The sequence below is a fragment of the Ascaphus truei genome, chromosome 1 (genome assembly GCF_040206685.1).
Source record: "Ascaphus truei isolate aAscTru1 chromosome 1, aAscTru1.hap1, whole genome shotgun sequence".
NCBI classification, from domain to species: domain Eukaryota; kingdom Metazoa; phylum Chordata; class Amphibia; order Anura; family Ascaphidae; genus Ascaphus; species Ascaphus truei.
Genome location: NC_134483.1, coordinates 389,143,916 through 389,169,061, shown reverse-complemented (window position 1 = coordinate 389,169,061; position 25,146 = coordinate 389,143,916). Strand labels below are relative to the sequence as shown.

Sequence of the window (25,146 nt, the reverse complement as noted above, 5' to 3'; positions counted from 1 at the left end):
TCAGCAGACTTACTGGCACCAACCTGGTAGCCCTGACTGTCTGTCTGAACATCGGTTCCGAAAGTCCCAGCTAATCACAATACACAACAGTACATTTCAATGCATTAATAAAATAGACTTTAATACATCCCTAAGCCCTGGGTATGGGGAATAGAATAGAAAAGTATACTTTAAATTCTATCAGCCTGTATTCCCCACACACTATCTACTGGACTTGGACTGGACTCTAAGAGTCCCCTCACAACCTTATCTACGGTTAGGGCACCCAAGAACCCAATACAGGTTCTGGACTACGTGGGCATTAACTGGGTATCCCCCTTAGCCTAGGGACCCCGTTTTAGTTACGGGGACACTTTTTATCCCTTTGCCCCATTTACCTTTCTGGACTATGCTGAAGCAGGGAACCCTAGCGGTGAGTCGCGCAAGCATTCACAAGGGGAGATATTGCCGGGACAATGTGCCTACATGTATCCGAGAATCAGGCATGATTCCCGGGTACATTTTTAGGGTAACCAACAACTCCGGACTCCAACCTCTTAGGCACATTCTGACAACAATTTCTCCGCAACATCCCCCTTGAAACTCATGGCCTAGCAATCCCTGCTCTCTGGCATGCCCGGAAAATAGAAACACATCAAATACTTTAACGCAAAGTACATGTAAAGCATACATTGTTACTGGGCTCAAGAGCTAACTCTCTTGAACCGTTATACTCAGATCAGGGGCAACCAATAACGGGCTTAACCTCTATTTAGAGCCTTGTTACCCCCCTCACCGTCACACTCATATAGACTTCTGAAGGGATTGCTGCTTTAATAGCACCTGGACAACGACCTGTGGCTGCTTCTTTGCTGACTGACAGAACTCACAAGGCAATAAAGATAGACTGGTTTGCAGGAATAGGAGGAGACTGACGAATATTGTAGTGAGCAGCAGAGGGGACTAACATATTTAACATGCAGTCCCGCCAGGGACCAAATGTTACTAATGGCAGGGATATGTTTGTGACGGTGAAGAGGTAGCCAGGCTCACTAATAAAGGTTAAGCCCGTTTGTTTTGGGGTTCAGGATATCAGCTTTTGGAACCACCTGTTGTAAAAGCATTACCTGTAATTATGCAACAATAAAGAATTTTTGTGTTTTTACCTTTCCAGGGATGCCAGCTAGCAGGGATTGCTGTGGTAAGAGTTTCAGGGGGCTGGGAGGTTGTGGAGAAAGTGTTGTCAGATTGTGCGACTCACGACTAGGGGTCCCTGCTTCAGCACAGCCCAGAAAGGTAAATGGGGTATAGGGATGTGAGGTGTCCCTGAAACAGTCAAGGGGTCCCTAGGTTAATGAGGATACCCAGTAAATGCCCAGGTCACCCAGAACCTGTATAATGGTTCTGAGGGTACTCCAATCATCTACAAGGTATTGATGGGACTTTTAAAAGTCCATTCCTAAGTTTATTGTATAGAGTGTGGGGAATATGGCTAGTAAGAAATAACGTGCAGCTTCTTATTCTATTTCCCATAATCAAAAGACAGGATATTTTTAAAGTGTATATTTTATGGAACAGTGTGTTTTAAAACATATCTGTTTGTGCACAGAAATGAGCTGGGACTTTCAGAACCAATGCTCTGAAAGGCCACTGGGCTACCAAGTGGTGCCAGAAGGTCTCGCAGGACATCTGGATATGAAAGCCCAGAGGATGACCAAGGTGTCAAGACCATTTGGACAGGAGGGAAGGCTTCAAGTAGCCACACCCTGAGATCAATGGATGCCCTTTGCATTCCCATTGATCCCACCAGACTGGCCTGTCACCGCGGGTGGCATTAAGGGAACCAGGGACAGAGGTGTCAAATTGCCCATGCCCTTGTTTCATTCAGATTTCCAGATAACCCTGTTGTGTCTACCAGCTTGTCTCTGATTGGCAGTGGAGACATTTCTCCCGCTTTGCATTGGGCGATAGTATTTTTTTAATGAAAGTCAGAGGTATTATAACCCCTTGCGCCCATTAGAGAGTTGGTTGTCAAGTGTTCTCCAAGGTCTCTCCAATCCTCTAAGATTCTAAGTTTCCAGTTGCAAGTCTTCAGCAAGAAAAAGGCTGCTTCAGCGTAAGCTGCCTGGAATATTTTCTCTCCTATTTTTGCAACTGTTATCAGGTATACGATTCCCTGCATCTAGGAGAGTCTAGGTTGTTACCCCAATTCCCAAGTAAGTGTGTATTTTTGCTGTAGTTTATGTAAAATTGTGTGTTTGCCTTTTCCTGTGAATAAATGTACAATTTATTTCATTAACTTTTTTTGCTCAATGCATGATCCTGGTAAAAAGGTGTAAATGGCCTGGTCTCCCGTGACAATGTTAATAGGGTTAAATCTGGGCAACCGATGCCTTTTTTTTGTCTAAATCTGAACTTAGAAGTATTTTTAAATATATATCTGAACTTAGAAGTATTTTTAAATATATATACATAAAAAAATATATACATACATATTTATATATATATATTTTTTTAGATTAGTTTGTAAGCATGGAAGGCGATTTCCTCTGGCTACTTACCGCCTTCCGTGTTATATCTACAAGAGTTTGATAAAGCGCCCCTTGTGGCATAAAACACGTAAGAAAGGTTCTGGTCTTCTTAATTATTTAAGTGAGTGCTCATTTTCATGTCATGCTCATGTTTCCCAGAATCCCTGGCTGCAGTGGAAGCATTGTATGCTAGGAGATAATAGTGAAAAGCAGGGTTGCAGATTGCATTTGGTAATTATTTAATGATAGCACTTTTACATGTTTTCAATTCGGGGTTCCTGTGCGTGTTTTGCCCGTGTTCCATTTACTCTGTATACTATTTTCAAAATCTTTCATTCAGGCATGGCAACATTTGTTTAAGGAAGTCAAACAGCACGTCATTTTTTTAAATAAAAGTTTGTGTGTAGTGCACTATGATTTCATTTGAACTGTTTACAGCAGTTATTTCTCTGAAAATATGCATTTTGTGTCATTTTACCAATTCGTTTAATTTTATTCATCAGAAATGGGACAACTCAAATCGGTATTTTTTAACAAAAGCTCACCTGGGGCAACAACGTTAACCCGAATGTTCTTCTTTGCTACTTCCTTAGCAAGTGATTTGGAGAATCCAACTAATCCTGCCTTACTGGCGCTGTAAATACTCTGACCGATATTCCCTGTGTGGCCAACAATGCTTCCTGCAATATCAACACACACTGCTACAAGAAGAGCGCTCAAAGATCAAAGCAAAAATACAATACAATAAAATACATTATTTTGAAGGTAATCCCCCCTCCCCCCCAAAAAATAGGTGATCTACAAACTGGGAGACAGAAAACAAATGTGTAACTGTCACTATAAATGCACATTTGATCTTAATAATGATAGCGTGGGTTGATTTTTTGATTGGGTCAGTTTTGATTGAGGCAGCGGGCTTAGATTATACCTGCATAATATGAATACCAACCAGGTAAACAGATGTGGAGACACAGGAGGAGCTTTAACTGAACAAATTAATGCCAGACACATCTTTTCTGCTATGTTCTGAACTTCGTGGGATTTGGAATGTCAAGATGGCATTAAAAATCAACAGCTCGACCTCCAGTATGGCGCCAGAGGGTGAAGTCACATCCCCCTGAGCTCCTGCAGCCCCACTGCTCCTACACAGATCAGCAGCTTAAACAGCCAGGACAAATGATTTAAGGCAGTAGATAAAAACTCACTGAATGATCCTGTGAACAACAAAAAGCAGGCAATGAGGGGGAGATACATGTGTAGGCAGTCTCTGCAGAGACATGGGACTGAATATAACCCTCACAGTTTCAATCCAGTTGAACAGAGGGGGGGGAGCAGGAAAAGCTCCACAGCAGGACAGTAACTTGAAAAGTGAGAAGCATTCATATGGTGAAATTTCTCTCCAGGCAGACACAGGTGCCCCCAAATATCAGCAAAAGCAGGTGAGAGCTGGGAGGAAGTCAGAGCACACCAAGATGGCTTCCAAGCACATGGAGGAGCTGCATGCAGACCCAGAGGAATCAGAGGTGTCTCAAGAGGCAGAAACTCCCAGGGATTATGGTGAGTTAGTCAGGGCTGTAGCAAAAGTATTGATGCCTGCTTTAAATGAACATTATGAAAAATTGCAAAAATCTCTAGATGATCTTAAAGGGGAACTAGCCCTGCAAAACACCAGGATGGGGGAAGTTGAATCTGGAGTGGAGGTCCTAGAGGATGTATCCTCAGAAATGCAGCAGGACATTCAAACTCATTAAAAAAAAAAAAAGAAAACTTTAGAAGACAAGGTGGAGGACCTGGAAAACAGGTCACGCAGAAATAATATCAGAGACAAAACTCGCTAAAAGCCAAAAAACGCTGCACCAGTACCAATGATTAAGGGAAGAGGGTGAAAAATAAATCATTTGAATTGTCTTGACAATAGGAGGTTGCCATTGGATATTGGGGCATCTACAATCTGTGCCTCTCTTGCACTCTTCTGAGTGGGATTTGAACCTTATCCTCAACAAGACGTATTCTATTATGGACTTATTGTAAGACTTGCGGAGGGTGCTTCTTTTTATAATACTGCATTTATCATTTATTGGAATGAACACATTGGAATCCTATCCAGTTCCATCTGTTTCCTCAATTAGTGCATCCCACACCTTTTGAGCCCCGTCTCCTCCCAATAGGGAAATTCTATGGTTTACGCAGAAATAATATAAGATTAATAGGAGTCCCTGAAGGGGTGAAACCCTCTCAATTGCAGGATTTCTGCACAAAATGGCTGCCTGAATCTCTGGGACTACCACATGATCACACTAACATCAAAGTGGAAAGGGCTCACAGACTTGGCCCGGTTAGGCAGAACTAGGAAGGTAGGCCACGAGCAGTAATCGCAAAGTTTCTGAACTTTAATGAAAAATCAACAATATTAAGAGCCTATAAGAATTCAGGGGGCCTTAATTATGAGGGAAAGCAGATCCTAATCTTTCAGGACTATTCTGCTGCAGTATCAAATAAAAGACGTGAATTCAGTAATGTTTGCAGTATGCTAAATAACAGCGGTCCGCAAACTGGGGGGCGCGCCCCCCGAGATTGTCTGCGGGGGACTCAGGGTTTACAGAGGCCCCGCGCGTTTCCCAAAGGCACTTTAATAAAGTGCCGGGGATGCGGCGAAGGCCTCTGTAAACTGCACTTACCTTGCTTCTGGAGACGCATCGCCATGGCAACGCGGCGTCAAATGACGCCACAAGGTCATGTGACGTTACGTTGCCATGGCAACGTGACGTAATGGCGCCGGAGCCAAGGTAAGAGGGGGCTGGAGGCGGGGAGAGAGGGAGGAGGGAAAAAAAGATTGCGCTCCCCTGCTATACAAGTATTAACTCCCACATTAAAAGGAACAAAATATTAAAGCATCATAAGCGCTTAAAAAAGCAGATATAGCACTTATCCAGGAAACGCATCTAAACAGGGAGGAGAGTAAGAAACTCCAGACTAACTGTGTAGGTGAATGCGTATTCTCCCCAGCAGTGGGAAAGAAAGGGCTGTAGGAAGTAGCGATTCTGATAAGCAAAACACTACCATATGAGCTTATATCAACTTGAAGTGACACAGAGGGAAGGGTGGTACAGTGTATTCTCAAGACTATCTATATCAATCAGCCACATGCAGTGTCATTTCAACACTAATGCACCAATTGCACAACAAGTATACCTGGCACAACATATAGGGATTGCATTAAATCCCTCATATAAGCTTTCCCCAAGGCTTCCTGAATTAAGGATACTTGGGGCTTGTGTTTTCAAGCAACACTAGCAATACCTACCAACCCAGGGATTACCCTGTCCCCAAGGGAAATCAGCGTATTGTCAATTGTTTAATCCTATTTTATACCCCATTGTTTTACTATGTTTCTAATAAAATCATATGTTTAATCTAACAATCATCTCAATTTAGTGCAAGAGTGCTTCACTTGGGGTTCTTTTCTCCTCAGTACATATACTCAAGGTCAACAATATGGATATATGCAGTGTTCGACAAACCTATACATTTGCTCGCCCCGGGCGAGTGGATTTGACCCCCGGGCGAGTAAATATTGGCCCAAGCAGCACACATTTGGTACTAGGTGGCGAGTAGATTTTTTTGTGTGGCGAGTAGATTTTTTGGTGATTTGTCAACCACTGGATATATGTATATATAATATTTATGGCCCGAATGAACAGAGCCAACCTTTCTTCCAGAGTATAACTGATAAATTGTTGAAAGAAAGAGGAGGTAACCTAATTGTGGGGGGTTATTTTAACGCGGTCAGTGATCCATTTTTAGATAAATCTTATCTTAATCCGAGAAAAGGGAAATCAAGATCTGCACAGAGAAGCATAGGGCTGTTACAAGAAACATTGGGTTTGTTAGGCTGCTGGAGGCTAGTTAACCCCACTGAGAGAGGATATACCTTTTTTTCTCATCCGCATAACTCTCTCAAGAATAGACTATATTCTAACAAGCGACCATATGAGGGACAAGGTGTCCACAGTGGTGATTGAAGATATAATCATATCAGACCAGGCACCAGTATGGTTAGAGATAGATTTAGGGAAGACAAAAATAGAATCTGGAGATTTCCATCTTATCTTCATAATAATGAGGAGTTTAAAGCTTTCCACCTCAATAGCTGGTACTATTTCCAGGAAACAAACGCTATACACCAACATTTGGGGAAATTGTATTGGGAAACCGCTAAAGTGGTAATGAGAGGCAAGATTCTAACGTACATGAACAAACGTGGGAAAGAAACAGAAGCAGAAAATTAAATCTAGCAGGGAACTGAACAGGGCGTTCTGTCACTTCAAACAAAATCCCAGCCCAGAAAACATGGACAAATACATGGAAGCAAATAATGTACAGTATGCAAAATATGGCTACAAAGAAAGGAACAAAAAAAGCTCCAATTTAGAGACCTTAACCTTTATAAGTATGGTAACAAGGCAAGTAAATTATTAGGAAATCTAGTTAGACGAGCTACACAGCCAAAACACATACTTAGGATGCGTAAAGCTTCAGGTGAACCAACATCAGCTCCTGAAGAAATATGTACAGTGTTTAGGGACTTTTATCAAAATCTATATACTACCAGTGAGCAGGATGATGTAGCTCAAGACAAGTTTTTACAGGGATTAAAGTTCCCAAAAATAATGAATGAAGAGCAACAAGAACTTAATGCACCAATTAACAGGGAAGAAATAGATAAAGAAACTTAAAAATGGGAAGGCTTTACGGCCGAATTCTATAAGATCTTGGGTTCAGAAGTAGGACTACCCCTGCAAAACGCCATCAAAGAGATAGTAGACAAAGGGAAATATTTGGAAACCGGGAAAACAGCATTCATTAGAATTTTACATAAAGAAGGTAAAGACCGTCTTGTGCCAGGTTCATATTGACCTATATCCTTATTAAATCAGGATGTAAAAATTCTCTCAAAAATTCTGTCAGAGAGGCTGGCCGCAGTATTACCAGGTCTGATCCATAAAGATCAGACAGTGTTTGTAAAGGGTAGATCTTCAGTGAAGACCATAAGAAAAGTATTAGGTGCCCTTTATTGGACCAAATCAAATCCATAAGGTAATAGGAACAAATTAATTATTTTGGTAGATGCAGAGAAAGCCTTTGACAATGTTAGATGGGAATTTTTATTTGATATACTTCAAAGAATGGGAATATCGGACATGTTTCTTTACATGATTAGAACTATGTATGAGGGTCCAAAGGATCAGATCATGGCAGCGGGAATACTCTCCCAGGAATTCAATTTATACAGAGGAACAAGGCAAGGGTGTCCCTTGTCGCCATTGCTATTCAACATAGCAATGGAACTATTGGCTATGTTCCTTAGGGACATGGCAGACTATAAAGGCATTCAAATAGGAAATAAGGAAGTGAAGTTGGCTCTTTTTGCGGATGACCTGATGTATGTCTCTAATCCGGAAACAGTGGTTAAAAAAATATATGAGACACTTAAAGAATAAGGAAAATGTATGGGGTTTATAGTGAATGCCTCCAAAACGGAGATTCTATTGCTGTCTCGCAACAATAATGTTAGGTAGGAGGAAGACCTCCCTTTTAAAAAGGCAAGACAGCCAATAAAATAGTTGGGGGTTAATATAGACACCGACCTAGAAAAATTGTATGCAAGCAATTTTAAATCAATCCTAACCAAAGTGATTAAAGAGCTGGAAAGCTGGCAAGGCCTCCCATTGAACTTAGCGGATAGATTCCAACTCATTAAGATGATCAGCTTCGCTAGGATCATATACCCATTGCAGATGCTGCCTATCCTGGTTCGCCATGCAGACATAAAATTGATTAATAGTGCATTAAATAAGTTTATATCGAACAAAGGCAGAAATAGAATTGCAATGTCAAAACTATTTCTCCCAAAGGAACTTGGTGGAGTGAGTTTACAAGACGTTAGAAAATACAATTTGGCATGCCTAGCAAGGCACATGGGAGACTGGCTAATGGACAAAGAAATATATTCCTGTACAAAACTTGAGGAACAAATGGTGCTCTCAATGACGCTGAAAGAGATCCTACACACGACTTGGAGAAATATACCTTTACTAATTAGATGGAATCCACTGATAAAAGATACATGGGCCACGTGGAAGACACTGAGAAAAAAGTGTGGGAAGTCCTACAAAATATCCACATTTCTGCCTATACAAGGTAACATGAAATTTGAACCAGGTCGATCTCAAAATATATTTAAGACGTGGGAAACCAAGGGAATAAAAAATATGGGGCAGCTGGTAGATACAGAACGGGAACGCTTTATGTCATTTGAAGAGCTCAGCGTTAAGAAGGATTTCCCACAATCTCACTACTTCCCCTACATGCAGATCATACATTACTGTAAGAGCCTAGAGAACTATACAAAAGAGATATTAGAAAAAAACATGTTTGATAGCTACTTTCGGACTGAAAATAATATTACATATTCGATCTCTGAATTATATGATTGGATCTGAGATAAAGACACCTGAGAGCAAGCAATTGCAAAAAGTGGCAGCCAAGTGGAACAAGGACTTCCCAGAAATAACTGAGATTGACTCTTTGCTGGTAGGATTGGGTAGAACCAGGAAAATAATAATATCAGAGACATGGAGGGAATTACAATTTAAATTACTACATGCAGCATATTATGCGTTTGATATCCAATATAAACAGATAGAAAAGGATCAAAATAAATGCCCAAAATGTCTGCTTATTAAAGCAGATCTAAAACACTGCCTATGGGAATGCCCACGTATATCTGATATTTGGTACCAGGTTCTAATATATATACATGACATGACAAAAGTGGTAACTGTGAAGGAACCTCTATCGGTTTAATTTGGGAACATGGAGGGGTGGAAAGAAATTAATGGGGACTCAGGAATCCCAAGGATTGCCGAAATTATACTCCTGGCAGCTAGAAAGTCTGTAATGGTGCAATGGGTGAAGTATGACCCTCCAAACTTGGAAACGGTTAAAACTTATCTTACTCAGCTAATGACCTTAGATAAAATGGAAACGGAGACTAATTAGGAACAACAAACTGAGAATTTCTTTACAAAATGGGAACCCTTTATTGACTCCCTACCACAGAGTGAAAAAGACCAAATATATCAGGCTTTCGCACACACATCCTGGAGTCTCTTGCGGCAAATTGTACAAGGTCATAGATGAGGTAAACAGAGGGAGAAAAGAACCAGGTTAAATGGGTATCAAGACAGGAGAACAGTATATCCGAACCTAACGTCTGTAATATGTGTCTGACAAAAGTTATGTTTTGTACATTCTGAGTTAATTATTTAATAATTGTGTATTCTTGAGTTAAGTTTGCGCATCTGATGTATACCTTTTTACTTATATATTTTTTTTCTTTTAAGTATAATTTAAACATGGAAAATTGTAAAGCTGTGTGGAAATCTGTCATGTTTACCAGCAATGTTAGAAAATCAATAAAAACAATGAGAAAAAAAATCAACAGCTCTCAAACATTCCCATACTCCAGTTTCACGATGTCCCACCGTGCACTTAACACAGAGACAATACCAAGCTCCAGAATTATTCAACGACTGAGCCACTGATTGAGATACCTGTGCTGAAGTAGGGATATCATTAATGCCTGACCAGTTGGTGGCAGTTGAGGACAGGAGTAGGCCACCCTTGTTCTAGAATATGTCCCAAAGAGATTTCACCATCTTTTAATCCCCCTCCCACTCACTTCTGTTTAGTTTGCAGTCCCGAGGTGATCGTGAGCGCTCCCTAGAATACGAGCAAACCCTGATGACGTCCATCAGAAGTGCCTCCAAGGTGCCACCCTTAACGTACGCTGCACGTCTATTAGGTCACTGAAAAGGTTATTGTATTTAGGGGAGGGGGGTAGATCTTGTATACTGTAGTACCACAACTTTTTATAAGCATATTGTATATTTCTGACTCCATTGTGAAGCAACAGGTTAATTGCCTGCAAAGAATGGTCTTACCTATATTGACAATCGCACCTCCCTGCTGCTGAATCATACTCCTGATTGCCACTTTGCATGTTTGGATCGGTCCTATGAGGTTGATGGAGAGTTGAGACAGAATGTCTTCAGACTTGGTTCTCAATAACAATCCATCTCTACAAACGAAAAGAAGAATAGACCATTTTCAGCTACTGCATTATTTTCCGGAGTCACCACTAGTAAACCACTTTAGGCTAGATGCTCAAAATGTAAGATTATTCTGTGAGCACTTTTAAAACATTTTTTTACAGTGATTATTTTTGTAGGGGAAAATGTGCCACAAACCCCACAAAAAAAAAAACTTTTATTCCTGCCACTTGACTTTGATGGTGCCAGGCTGTGCTGAAAAAGCTGTGCAATACAGCAGTCATAAGCTTATAACATAAGCATGTTAAAATGGATAAGATGCAAAAGGTGACACACTAAGTGCTAATTTGCATGTCATTTCCCAGAATCCCTGGCTGCAGTGGAAGCATTGTATGCCAAGAGATAATGGTGAAAGACAGGGTTGCAGACCTGTCTGAGACGTGAATGTGCTCACAAGGGGTATTTTTATATGGTGTTAAAAGTAATATTATTAAAATAAGGAGAACTCCAAATATTTTATAACTTTTACTGATTGATTAATCTTGATTATATTTTAGCTGGTGGGATTTTTATATATATAACAAAAAGGGACAGCGCGGGTTCCATAGTGTAAAGGGTTTCAGGTTTTAATATCACAAGCTAAAATCAGGTCACTTACAGCAATTCAGTAAAATATGCGCATTGGTTGTAGGCATCAGTCCTCCGTTGTGAGTCTTCCGGTATGGGGCTCCAAATCTCGTGGCTGGGACCGTGTGTCTCCTTCTGCATCACAGCCGGGTATCTCCAGTGTTGTGCGTCCACACACAAGTCCCCCGGCTACAGCAATATCACTCCTCCCTCCCTTTACACTATGGAGCCCGCGCTGTCCCTTTTTGTCTTTTAGAAGTATTGAGGAAGGTGGTTGATCCTGCGGATAGCTGCTGGAAAGTTCCAGTGTCTTTGTTATTTTCAAGGTTTTTCAAATTTTTCGGCTGCATCCCTCACCCCCCCCCCCCCGACAATTTAATATTGTTGTTTGTATGGTGGTTTTATGTTTGTTTGTAATTATGCACTATCTATAATTATTATAGCAGGGATTATATTTGTCTCTAATATTGATTGTTCTATCCTATTTAATCTACATTTAATAATTGGCGCTGCAATCTTTTGTTTTGTGTATATTGTGATGCCGTCACTGCCCTCTAAGGGCTAGAATGGGGCAGTTGTGGGACTTTAAAGCTCTCATAGAGTTAATCATTCTGGAAAGGTCTGTTCACCTGTGAGTTAATGAGCTAATTAGCCTAGTCTGTATAGTCAGGAAGTGATACAGAGATTCCCCCCCCCCCTGTGCTGCCAGACACACTGTTGAGAGTAAGGCCTCGGCCAAGGTTCTGGCGGGCGGAGGCGCGCTGAGGCTCAGGGAAAGCGTGTGCTTTCCCTGGCCTTAGACAGCGCGCCGTCCGGGGGCGTGTCGAGGGCGTGTCGGCAGGCGGGCCAGTGACGTCACAGAGCTGGTTCGCCCTCATTGGGCGAACCGCTCACGTGACCGGCCCTTTGCTCCAGCAAGCGCTTGATTTAAAAATTTCCTAAAGACCAACGCTTCTGCGCGCTTGCGGAAGCGTAGGCGAGCCCCTACTAAAGCCGCTTTCATTGCGGCTGTAGGGGCTCACTGGTAAGTACCAGCGCGCCTCAGAACGGGTCAGCGCATAAGCGCTGACCATGCCTGAGGCCTTATACAGAGAGGGTGAGAGACGCTGCTGCTATACTGATCTGGGAAGGCACACACAGACAGCCCTGTGAGAGACTGAAAGGAGACCTGCTGCAGGTACACTGGGTAAAGTGGGGAAAGAGTTTAGTTCTCCCATCCCACGATTAGTTAGGGACTAAGCAGTATTAGTCAGTACTCCTGGAAGGAGTTAGGTCTTTTGTTTCTGTTTTGTGTTATGAGTTAACCCTGTACCTGCTTTGTACCCTGTAAATAACCCCTGCTTAGAAAGTACAGTCTTTCCTGCCTTTGATCTGGACAAAAGATCTGACGCTGGGACTGAGACGTCACAATTGGTGGAGTTTAACGCGGGCAGTCCACAAGGCAGAGAAAGTGGGAAATGGAGGAATTTCTGACCTCACTTCAGTACAAACAAACAGAAAATTCTGCTATTTTAATGCGGGGTGTGCAGCAATTGGCAAAGACCCAAGAGGAGATGTTAAAATCCTATAATGAGAGTTTACAACAGATGACAAAGTCACAAACTGAAAGTACGGCGGCGTTAGTACAGCAGATGGCGCTGTCCCTACATCAGACGCTAAAAGAAGAGCAAAACGAGGCGCAACTTCGCCTACACCAGGAGCTCCGAGTGTTGGGAGAGAAAATTACCGCCCAGCCTAGAGTGGCCCCACAGGTCGCTCACCAGGTAAAAACGCACCTCATTCAGAAACGATGGACGATCATTCAGACGATGGACGATGACGTTGAGGCGTACCTGTCAATCTTCGAGCGCACCGCAGTACGCGAAGGGTGGCCAGCTGAGGAGTGGGCGGGAATAATTGCTCCCTTCCTGGTGGGTGACTCACAGCAAGCATATTATGACTTGGAGCTCGAGCTAGCTAAAGACTATGACACCCTGAAGGCGGAGATTATGGCACGGCTAGGGGTCACCCTCGTGGTTCGGGCCCAACGGTTCCATTCTTGGCGTTATGATATAGAGAAGACACCCCGCTCTCAACTCTATAACCTTATACACTCTGCAAGGAAGTGGCTCCAGCCTGAGGTATGTTCCATCACTGCAGTTGTCGAAAGAGTTGTTATAGACCGGTTCCTGAGGGGTCTCCCCCGCACCATCCACAAGTGGGTGAGCCAGAGTGACCCCAAAGACGCCGAACAGTTGGTCGCTTTAGTCGAATGTTACTTGACTGCCGAGGAGGTGTCCAAGAGTTCAAGTCCAGATGAGTGCTCCGGTTCTCGCTTCCTGCGCTCCAGGAGGTCCGATAAGACTGTTCATCCGAATAGGAATCCCCAAGGACTCATTGACTTGCGTAAAGGAGTAGGAAGTCCCACAGCACCTAGGAGGGACTCTGGTCTCGTTGTTCCCAGTAGACTGGAGACAAAACACCGACCCAGTTTTGGAAGGTATATAGAGTGCTACAGATGCCATGAACTTGGACATGTGGCCGCAGTTTGCCCTCGGAACGGGGAACCAATGGAATGTAACTTTTCTGTGGGGCATGGTTCGCACTGGGTTTCTACGGTTCAGCACAGTTCTTGCAATTCAGAAGAGGACGACGAGGACGCCTATGTGGCTCCCCGTAAAGGACAACCTCAGTGTGCAACAGAAGCTGCAGGGAAAGTTTACCCCGTGGCATCAGAAAAGACCAGAGGTGGACTACAACACGGAGCGCTTGGCGCAATCGTCACAGGAGTGACTACTAGCCTTGGTATGACAACGGCTACCGATACCGCCATAAGCAGAAATCCAAGTGAGTCAGACCAAAAGAGTGTTGACTGGAACCGGTTCTATGAGGCGTCCCAACAAGACGTTCAACCCAGCAAGCAACATCAACTGAGAGTCACTGGGGGGAGAGCGGGCGGGGGGACGTGGTTCAAGCAGCTGGCTACCGCGCCTTTTGGTAAAACGCTGAAAGCTGCAGCGCCCTCCTTCTGCAGCGCCCCCTAGCATCGATTCTAAGACGCATCCCTATTTCAGACATGTGAAATTGGGGGGAAAAAGTGCGTCTAAGAATCAAAGAAATACGGTATGTATATATATATATATATATATATATATATATATTAGTGTGATACCATCACTGTCCTATGGGTGCTGGAATAGGGCAGCTATGGGACTTTTCAACACTCAGAGTTAATCTCCCTAGAGAACCCAGCAGCAGCTGCTTCCTAATTGAGCAGACTGAACATGGAAGTGTTTTAAAAGACAGACTGAAAGATGCCATGCTGAGAGACTGCTATTCCCAGAGAATGGGACAGAGAAGAGTTCTCCCCAGCTGTGGCACAGCCCTTAGGCTCACTGGACAGTGGTCGCGGAGCCTGCTGGGACTTCTTGGGTTGTTAATCCCTGGAAGAAGAAGAAAGGACGAGAGACAGTGCTGAAGTGGGGATGTCCTATCCTTAACATTGGACTTACAGAGGAGAGATTTAGCTGTCCATCCGGGTAGTAAGGGTTAAAGCTTTATGTGTAGCTAGTCTCCTAAGAGGAGTAGGAGTTTATTTTATGATTACGGTTTGACTTAAAGGGACGGTGGACCTGTTAGTATATTATTTATCCCTGTAAATAAACCCCCGTATAGAGAAATACTACATTTCCTGCCTTAATCTGGGACTAAAAGATGCTACAATATGGTGTGGGCATCACTATATATATATCAAAAGATAGGGGTGCCCAATGCTAAAGCGAATTATAAAGTAATAAGTAAAAAGTTTAAATACTTCAATAATAATTATTATTATTACTTGATTATTTAGTTAAACCCTTTGGCCAAAGCGTTATAAGCCTGCATACCATGTCAAGGTATAACCAAAATGAATGCATATATATATATATATATATATATATATATATATATATATATATATATATATATATATATATATATATATATATATATATATATATATATATATATATCACCATGTTTGAACCAGAGGGTCTCTGGACAGTCTCTAAACAGTGGTTCTTGGAGCTCTGGGATCCCCCAGTTCTCAAGTTAACCGAAATGTAATGAATACAAATATGTTTCTGGGAGAAACTATATGGCTGCCAGGGTCCACTTCACTTCAGCAGCAAATACAAAGCTAGATATTCATTGGGAGATGAAGCTCTAGTTCTCTATTGGTGACCCCGTGGGGCAAATGAAAACTCTTGAGAATTCAAGAACCAGAAGATCCTTGTAGTCCGCTTCTGAGAAACAAAGAGGCTGAGAATAAAAGCTGAACATGGGGGTGCAGTGTGGCTTTTAGACAATGTAACACTATTTACAGTCACACAGAACAATGTAACCTTCTCTCTACTTTCACCAAAACCTCTTGCTAACATTATACAAGTCACACAAAAAAGTTAAATGCTCTGCACTGTTCAGATAAATAAATGGAACAAAGTCAGATAAATAAATGGAACAAAGACAGATAAATAAATGGATCAACAAAGACTTAAGACAATAAGTCGGTGCATCAGCACTAAATAGTTACTAATGTATTACCCTTTATGCTCGTGACCTCTTATTTGGACAATCTTGTGAGCAGTGTAGTGTTGATTGTACGTGTCTTACCACTGGACCCTGTGTGGTTTAATGAGTGTGTTCAGAGGTTGGTACTGTATGTTTGGAGTTTATTAGTTTCTGTTTTATTGGTATCATAAAAGCTTTACATTGCGGGTATCTTGTAACAACTGTTCTTTGTTTGTGATGGTATCAGATGAAGGCAAGTAAATGGACTGTATTTGTAGCTCAACTTCATTTTCTATATTTATAGTGAAAGGGTTATTCATTATTTAGCGGTCTCTGGCCCCTAATTTTATTATTGGATCTGGAGTGCCTTCATTTGAATTGTCTTTACCTCAAACACTGGTAGGTCTTCTCTATAACATTATACTGTTCAATATCACATTATTGTGCATATGATGTACAACGTGAGGTTCTAGATGAGATCAGTCTCAGCCTCTCCCTTCATCAAATCCCACTTCTAACCTTCCACTAAACTCTGCATTAAAAACAGAACATTGGACTTCTCTCCTTCAAGATTCTCAGCATTCTGCTTCTCCTATCACTGCACCACAGCTCTACATTCCTGCTTTACCCCTACTTGCTTTTTGCACTGTGTTCAATGCTCCTTCCTGACACACGTCACTGCGCAATGTTTACTGGACTGCAAGATGGTACTGTATGTAATTTTACGGCATCAAGTTGAAAAACCATATCTTCAAGTTATTAAGCAACTGTAAAAATACAGACAGAGTGACTAGAATCTTACATATATTGTACTTTTGTACATTAGTGCCACCATCTGGAATATGGAAAAACCACATGAAAAACAGCAGATATTTTTGACTCCATCAGAGCTTAAATATACAGTATTGGCCTGAATATAGTACGGCCTCGCACATAATACGACCCTAAAGTTTTGAAGGTGTTCTACATGAAAAATAAAAGGTGTTAGGCTGCACATATGATACGAGTACAGTTTTCAGAAGAACATTTTTAGGAAAAAAATCATAGCACTATATTCAGGCCAATACGGTACATTTATTGGGTTAAATAAACTAGACAAGAGAATTACACGCACAAATAGTGTTTTGTGAACAAATAATGTACTGTATTGGATTTGATTACCATGTAAAAATAGAACCCAGTTCTTTGATAAACTCTACAGGGTCTATTTACAGAAGTCTCCTGGCAGCAAGACCACACCAAACGTGTGCAAGTAACAGCCCCATATTTATCAAAGACAAAGACTCCTACTGTACCTAATGGGATTTTTTCCTTTAGTAAATCTTGTGCAATTATTTTGCCCCCATTTTGCAGATGGGAGATTAGTAAATAACTTTCACTGTGTACAAAGAATGCCTTATACTGCAGGGGTGCGCAAACTTTTCAATATGCACTTCCCCACGGCTCGTGTCCCCACCCCCTTTTCCTGGTGTCCGGCATCTTCCGACACACGCCCATGGCAACGCGACATCATGTGACCCTGCGTCATTTGACACGTCACTGGAAGCTGCCAGAGACCAGGTAAGGGAAGTTACAGAGGCCTCACACGCGCTCCCCGGCCTTTAATTTAAATACCATGGGGAAGAGCGGGGAGCCTCTGCAACAACCGTGCACCCCCCCCCCCCAGAAAATCTCACGTGCCCCCCAGTTTGCGCACCCCTGCCTTATAGAGTGAATCACTCTTTGACAAGCTACAGTATGTTACATTTCAAGAGCATTGCCAGATAATACAATTTTTAAATGGTTGAAAAAGTAATAAGTGCACCTTTGTGCACATAGGATCATTTAATTTAACCTTGCCAAAACAGTAGAACTTAACATCTGTAGAAGGTTTCAAGTTGGATACCCTACAAAATTAGGTATGTCTTAAAACAGCAAACTTTGCTGCTTAAAAAAAATATATACACACACGTGTGTGCGCATTTTTGATCCACTGCTCGATGAAGGCCTCCCTAATGTTCTTCCAAGCCTCTCTTCTTCTACGAGGTTGCAAGCCTCTCTTCTCTACATTGCTCCAACAGATTTTCTGATTTCATTCTCCCATCTAACTTTTGGTCATCATCTTAGTCTTTTAATCTCTCTTGGAATCCAGACGAGTAGCATCTTTGTCCAACGATGGTAATTTCTTCTTGCGATATGTCTGGCCCACTGCCATTTTTATTTCTTCACTCATGATGTCACAGACTTTTGTTTGGTTTCTAACCCATTCATTCTTTTTCCAGTCTCTTTGTATTTAAGGTCCAAGTTTCACATCCATACACAAATATGGGCAGAATAGACTGGTCAACAACTTTCTTCTTGAGGCCCAGTAGAAAGTTCCTTTGAAATATTGTCTTGTTTCTTCCAAATGTGCCACATCCCATCTTCATTCTCCTATTGATTTCATTCAAAAGGTTTACATCCATTGTTATTTTCCAGCCAAAGTAGACAGTCTTTGACTTCTTGTTCTATTCCTTTTATTTCGATCTTTGCAGAGTTGACACATTTGTTGAACATCACTTTGGTCTTGCTGAGATTCATACGTAGGCCCACATTCATACATGCTTTAGCATGTTCTCCAATTTGCTGCTGGAGGTCTTCTGGACTGGTAGCAAAAATAAAAATGTAATCTGCAAATAATAGGTGACTCAAATATTCACCAGAGTTTGATTCCTTTTTCTTCCCCATCTAATGTCTTGAACAATTCAATTGTTACAGTGAAATTTTTTGGTGACATAGTGTCTCCCTGCCGCAGTCCCTTGCTGATCCTTATCTTGCTGGTATCTTGCTGGTATCTTCATGTAATCTAATGGTTGATGTGGCATTCTCATAAATGTTCTTTATAATATCAATGTACGCTTCTTCAACATTTCGTCTTCTTAATGCGCCTATTGTAGAACTGCTGAGATGTAGACAGAATCAAATGCTTCTTCGTAATCTAATCCTTATGCCCAGTGGTAGATCATATTCATGACATGAGGAAATCCTTATTGTACAATTTTGATGTGGTCCATTGTGTGCATCCACTGCGAAATCCATGGATCATGATTTCTTCTCGCTCTTCCTCTGCTGGATTATGCCCTGTGTTATCGGTGTTTGCGTACAATTTAATGTAGAAGTCCTCAACTCTCTATGTTAAGTGCACTGTCTTATCGTCTTGCTTGAGCTCAATGATTTGCTTCTTCCCAACAATACGTCGCTGCTTTGTCTTCTTTAAAGCTTTAATTTTCAATAGTCTTTACCATCACATTTACATTTCCTTACATCTTCAGTATACGTTTCAGGATCGTCTTGCACAGCTCTGCATGTTCAATGCTTTTTCTCGCATCTTGGGACTGTTTAATTTCTTGCCATCTCCTCATTAAATAGTTTTGTCTCAGATATTTTCTTATTTTAGCGATTCCTCTATTTTTTTCTGTTCTAGTTGAAATTCTCTGCTGTTGTTCTTGAGGTTATTGATGTTGATTGTTTGGTCTTCTTTTTAATCATCAGTTGTCTTCTTTCCAACTTCGCATTCAGATATAATCTGTGGCGAACCAATCGGTGATCACTCGTTGGGCCAAAACAAAGGACTGTGCAGTCTTCAATCACGTATTTTTTGTTAGCTAGGATCTAATCAATTTCATTATTGATTCCATTGGGTCCACTCTATGTCAATTGTTTATTTGGATTCTTCTTGCAGAATTAATTATTGATGTAGAAGTTTTCACCTTTTGCAAATTCTACCAAATCTGTCCCCATATTCATTCCAGTTACCGTAACCATACTTACCAACTGATGCTTCGTCTTTCTGATGGGCACCAATATTTGCATTGAAATCTCCTATAACGATCTTGGTGACAATTTCCTTTGTCAGGTTGGTTGATTTCATGGTCGAAGTCTTCCACTTCATTGTCTGCGTGACTTGATGTTGGAGCATACACTTGGATTATTTTTAGCCTATATCTGCCAACTGAATGAAGAATCCGGCTAGGCTTTCTGAAGAGCTTTCATATTCCATGTTGTTTCTCCATCTCTTGTTAATGATGAAGCCTACTTCACTGATTTGTACCTCTGTAATAGAAAATGTGTCCGCTTTTGTGCAAAATAAGGCCTTCATCTATTATTCTAACTTCACTAAGGCCAACAATAAATATCCTATTTCATTTTTTCAAGTTAATTTTTTAGTTCTTCCAGTGCGGCTTCACTGAGGAGTCAGGAAGTTGAGGTAGCCAGGTTTAGGTTTGTATGACCGCTTTTGTTTAACCTCCGGGGATTCTAAGCACCCTCTGTCTTCATGTCTGCTTCCTTAATGCTGTCAAGCCCAGGGACAAACCAGCCTCCGGAGAATGAGGACCATTGCTTTTTGGTATGTTTTATATTTGGGGATTGAGGCCTTACTTGACATGCCGGCCTCATTTGCATTCTGGCAAGTACCTTTGCCACTTTAGCCATGTATATTATTCAAGCTTTCATAGTATTGTTAAAACTACAAGCACAAGAGCCATACATCTTCCCGAACACATATTTATTTTGACCTTCATCAATCCAGGGGGCTCAAATGCATCGATCATGCTCCCCGCTCCATGGATCCCCAGTTGCCAGGAAATTAGAGTACAAAACTTCCAGACAAGACGACCTGCCTGGAGAATAATATTGCCAGGAAGAACGGCTTCTGTGGCTTTCTATTGATGACCCTGGTGGCCATATTTATAGTTTCCAAATAGGAAAGTCACTTCAGGAGCCAGTACAGCTTCTGACAGACAGACCCCGATGATTGTGCAACCTTAAAATGAAAGAAGTAGAACAGCACAGAGACACTCCATAGTGTAGTATGCTCATTTAATGAGTAAGAGTATAAAAAGACCGTTTCTGCTCAGAAACTAAGAAAACTGCAAGTACTGTACATCTACTCACTCACCGTGGATATGGTAAGTGCCGCTTCAATCAGAGTCTCCACACTCGATTGTAAGTACAATCTCTGCCACTATTAGGCCTCGGGCATGGTCAGCGCTTACGCGGTCACCCGTGCTGAGGCGCGCTTGTACTTACCTGTGAGCCTCTACAGCCGCAATGAGAGCGGCTTTAGTAGGGGCTCGCCTACGCTTCCGCAAGCGCTTGCGGAAGCGTAGTTCTTAGCAGAATTTTACATTTCAGCGCTCGACGAAGCGCAGGGCCGGTCACGTGAGCGGTTCGCCCAATGAGGGCGAACCAGCTCCATGACGTCACTGGCCCGCCCGCCGACACGCCCCCGGACTAAGGCCAGGGAAAGCACCCGCTTTCCCTCAGCCTCCGCATGCCTCAGCAAGCAAGCAAGAACCCTGGACGAGGCCTTACTCTTGGGAGTTTCTTTTTAGTTTAGGGGGAATTGCTGGTTTAATTGCAGTTTAACCACAGTATGACATGTGGCAACGGGAGAGGCAAAGCAGGTTCAGGGGACAGGTGTATAACACGCAGAGGCACTCATGAGTTCTTTATTTTCGCTTTACCTTGTATGGTGCAGGGTTGTGGCCACCCACCAAACACTTTTTATATCTGAAATTAGATGCTGTAACACAAATATACTGAACCAACTTTACTCACATTTTCAGTGGTTGACAAATCACCAAAAAATCTACTCGCCACACAAAAAAATCTACTCGCCACCTAGTACCAAACGTGTGCTGCTTGGGCCAATATTTACTCGCCCGGGGGTTAAATCCACTCGCCCGGGGCGAGCAAATGTATAGGTTTGTCAAACACTGCACATTTTGGTAAGAAAGTTTCAGCCAAAACCAATTATAAAATTCTTAATCTGGCCTAGACATGGCTGACTGCAAATGAAAAGAGGGATTTAACAAGAGGACCTACCTACTAATCCCAGCAGCGTTAACCAGGTAGTTAACATGACCCAGATTTTGTACAATCTCTTTAAATGTACGTTGGACTTCTTGTTCTTTGGCGATATCGCAGCTAAGAGCCAGGTGACCTACAAGGACAAAAATGATAAGACAAGCTGTGTGGTCCTGGTCTGAGCTGGGCGTGTCAGGGCGGGTGACTACTTTATTTAAATAAATATATGCTGTATATACTATAGGACAGGTGGTTAAATAATATCAACATGTGATTGAACCAATCAGAAGTTACATATGTCTTAAATGATCTTAAACCATCGAGTTAGACTGGAGGAATAAACAAACTGAAGCATACTTACTTAAATCAATATTAATTACAAATAATCCAGTGACTGTTGTGATAAAGGATTAGATAGGACCTCAACGCATTAAAGCTGCAGTTCAGTCTTTTTTTTTTTTTTTTATTTCAATAGCTTCATGTGGGCAATCTCTATTTACCTAAAGAACTGTATAGCTGCAGGTCAATCCGTATTGATCGGAGAAATTTGGCGACATTTTTAAAGCTGGCATTTGTTTATAATCTGCTTCTATCGGTCAGTGGAAGATCATGAATATTCATGAGTCTCCCAGTGACGTGTGCTCGCTCCCGATCTGCCGCTGTGTGGTGTCCCCCTTCTGCCCCGATCCCTGTGGCTGCCTCCCTGCCCGTGCGGTAGATGGAGGAGGGTTGCACTGCCCCCGGGGGGGGGTGAAGGGAGGAGTGTGTGATGTGTCCCCCTTCTGCCCCGATCCCTGTGGCTGCCTCCCGGCCCGTGCGGGAGATGGTGGGGGGGTTGCGCGGCCCCCGGGAGGGGGGGGGGTTGCAGCAAGGTGGTGTGTGTGTATGTGATATATATAATGTGTGTGTCATATATAGTGTGTGTGTGTGTGTGTGTGTGTGTGTGTGTGTGTGTGTGTGTGTGTGTGTGTGTGTGTGTGTGTGTGTGTGTGATATATATAGTGTGTGTGTGTGTGTGTGTGTGTGTGATATATAGTGTGTGTGTTTAAATATATATATATATATATATATATATATATAGATATATCTATATATCTATATCTCTATATCTCTCTATATATATATATATATATATATATATATATATATATATATATATATATATATATATATATATATAATATATATATAGAGAGAGAGATATAGATATATCTCTATATATATATTGAAACACACACACTATATATCACACACACACACACACACACACACACACACACTATATAAATATATATATATGTGTGTGTGTGTGTGTGTGATATATATATATATAGTGTGTGTGTGTATGTGTGTGTGTGTGTGTGTGTGTGTGTGTGTATATATAATTTTTTTTGTATGTGTGTATATATATATCTATATATATATATATATAGGTATATATGTGTGTGTGTCACCACAAGTACCCAGTCACCCACCCACCGTCACCCACCCTCTCCCTCACAGTCACCCACCCTCACCGTCAACCACCCACCCTCACCCACCCTCTCCCTCACTCACCCTCTCCCTCACTCATTTATATCTGGCTTTTTTTTACTAGATTAGTGAGGTCATCCAATATTTTCCCTTACACACACGCACGTAAGGAACTATGTACAGTAACAAGGACTAATTGTAGTAAAGTCTAAATGTAATACAATAAATAAACGGTTATGTCAAAAACAAATGTTATTAGTTCTTACTAGGAATTTATTCCATTTCTTTTTTAAAAAGGCGGGACTGGGGCGAGTAGATTTTTGGGTACATATATATATATATATACAGGCATACCCCACATTAACGTACGCAATGGGACCGGAGCATGTATGTAAAGCGAAAATGTGAAGCACTCCCTTTTTCCCACTTATTGATGCATGTACTGTACTGCAATCGTCATATACGTGCATAACTGATGTAAATAACACATGTGTAACAGCTCTATAGTCTCCCCGCTTACACACAGCTTCGGTACAGGTAGGGAGCCGGTATTGCTGTTCAGGACATGCTGACAGGCGCATGCGCGAGCTGCCGTTTGCATATTGGGCGCTATGTACTTACTCGCGAGTGTACTTAAAGTGAGTGTCCTTAAACCGGGGTATGCCTGTATGTGTATATATATCTATATAGATAGATATATCTATACACACGTGTGTGTGTGTGTGTGTGTGTGTGTGTGTGTATACACACACGTATGTGCGCACCCCAGCGGTCTGACAGAAGTATTCTCTGACTTCCGGTGTCTGCCGCTGCCACAGCATAACTCCTCCCTACCGCCCTCCTGTCCCATTCACATGGTCCTCTTCTCCCTCCGCCACCAACTGCTGTCCTCTGCTGCGCTTCGCTGCAGGATGCCGTCCTTCTCTCCCTCCGCCGCCGGCTGCTGTCCTCTGTCGCTGCCGGCTGCTGACCGCTATATATCCATACATACATATATATATACACACACACATACACACACCAGAATATATGAGTTCTTCAGTATTTGTTGATACCTTTTTTTATTTGGACCAAGAATTTGTGTCATGGGACAAGCTTTCAAGAGTTTTCCTCACTTCCTCAGGTCAAGCAATACCATAATATATACACACATATACATACACACTGTGTGTGCGTGTCTATGTATGTGTGTACATGTTTGTGTGCGTGTGCGTGTGCGCATGTTTATGTGTTGGTGTATATGTGTGCGCATGTGCATGTTTGTGCGTGTATGTGTGCGTGTGCGCATGTATGTGTGCGTGTGCGCATGTATGTGTGCGTGTGCGCATGTATGTGTGCGTGTGTGCATGTATGTGTGCGTGTGCGCATGTATGTGTGCACGTGCGCATATTCATGTGTGTGTATATGTGTTCGTGTGCGCATGTATATGTGCGTGTGTGCATGTATGTGTGCGCATGTGTATGTGTGCGTGTGCACATGTGTATGTGTGCATGTATATGCGTGCGTGTGCATATATATCTATATCATACACACACATACATACACACCTAAGCTCCGCAGGGCCCTGTGCCTGCAAAATGTCTCTATAAAGTGCTATGTAAAACTAGAAGCGCTATACTGTACAAGAACAAGCCATTATTAATTTTAATAACACACACATTGAATTGTACACATTCACATAAAATTAAATATACATATTGTTTACAGTATGATATATACTGATCTGATTTAAAATGTGTTGTTAATATTTAACATTAACTACACACGTGCAATGGAATAAGGTTTAATTAATAAATTCTGAGCTACTCTCCTTTTCTGCTGCTCTGTGGGGAAGATCATGTGACCAGGCAATGACTGATACATTTGTGCTCATGCACGTGCACGGCTGTGGAGGGGGCAGGACTCACAAAGGGGTATGCCAGAGCCTGTTACAGAAAAGGAAGGGGTTGTGCCTTTCTAAAGGGTTGCTATAGAAACAAAAATGCTCGTTACATTAGAATACATAAAAAAATTGTCTTTCAAAGTTGTTTTTTAAAAAAAGAAAATGCTACAAGTATTTTCTC

The 25,146-nt window shown here is 41.9% G+C and overlaps 1 protein-coding gene across 8 annotated transcripts in view; it reads right to left on the bottom strand.

The window, feature by feature from the left end:
- CBR4 (carbonyl reductase 4) overlaps positions 1-25,146 on the bottom strand; it is a 111,680-nt gene that overhangs the window by 8,258 nt on the left and 78,276 nt on the right. For 7 of the 8 annotated variants that reach the window (XM_075611739.1, XM_075611746.1, XM_075611730.1 and 4 more), the window contains 3 exons: positions 21,629-21,746; positions 10,517-10,653; positions 3,056-3,190 (listed from right to left, as the gene is read on the bottom strand). In XM_075611739.1, coding sequence (XP_075467854.1) covers positions 3,056-3,190; positions 10,517-10,653; positions 21,629-21,746 — 390 coding nt within the window. The remainder of the gene's footprint in view (positions 1-3,055; positions 3,191-10,516; positions 10,654-21,628; positions 21,747-25,146) is intronic. The other variant, XM_075611788.1, reaches the window with a different exon arrangement.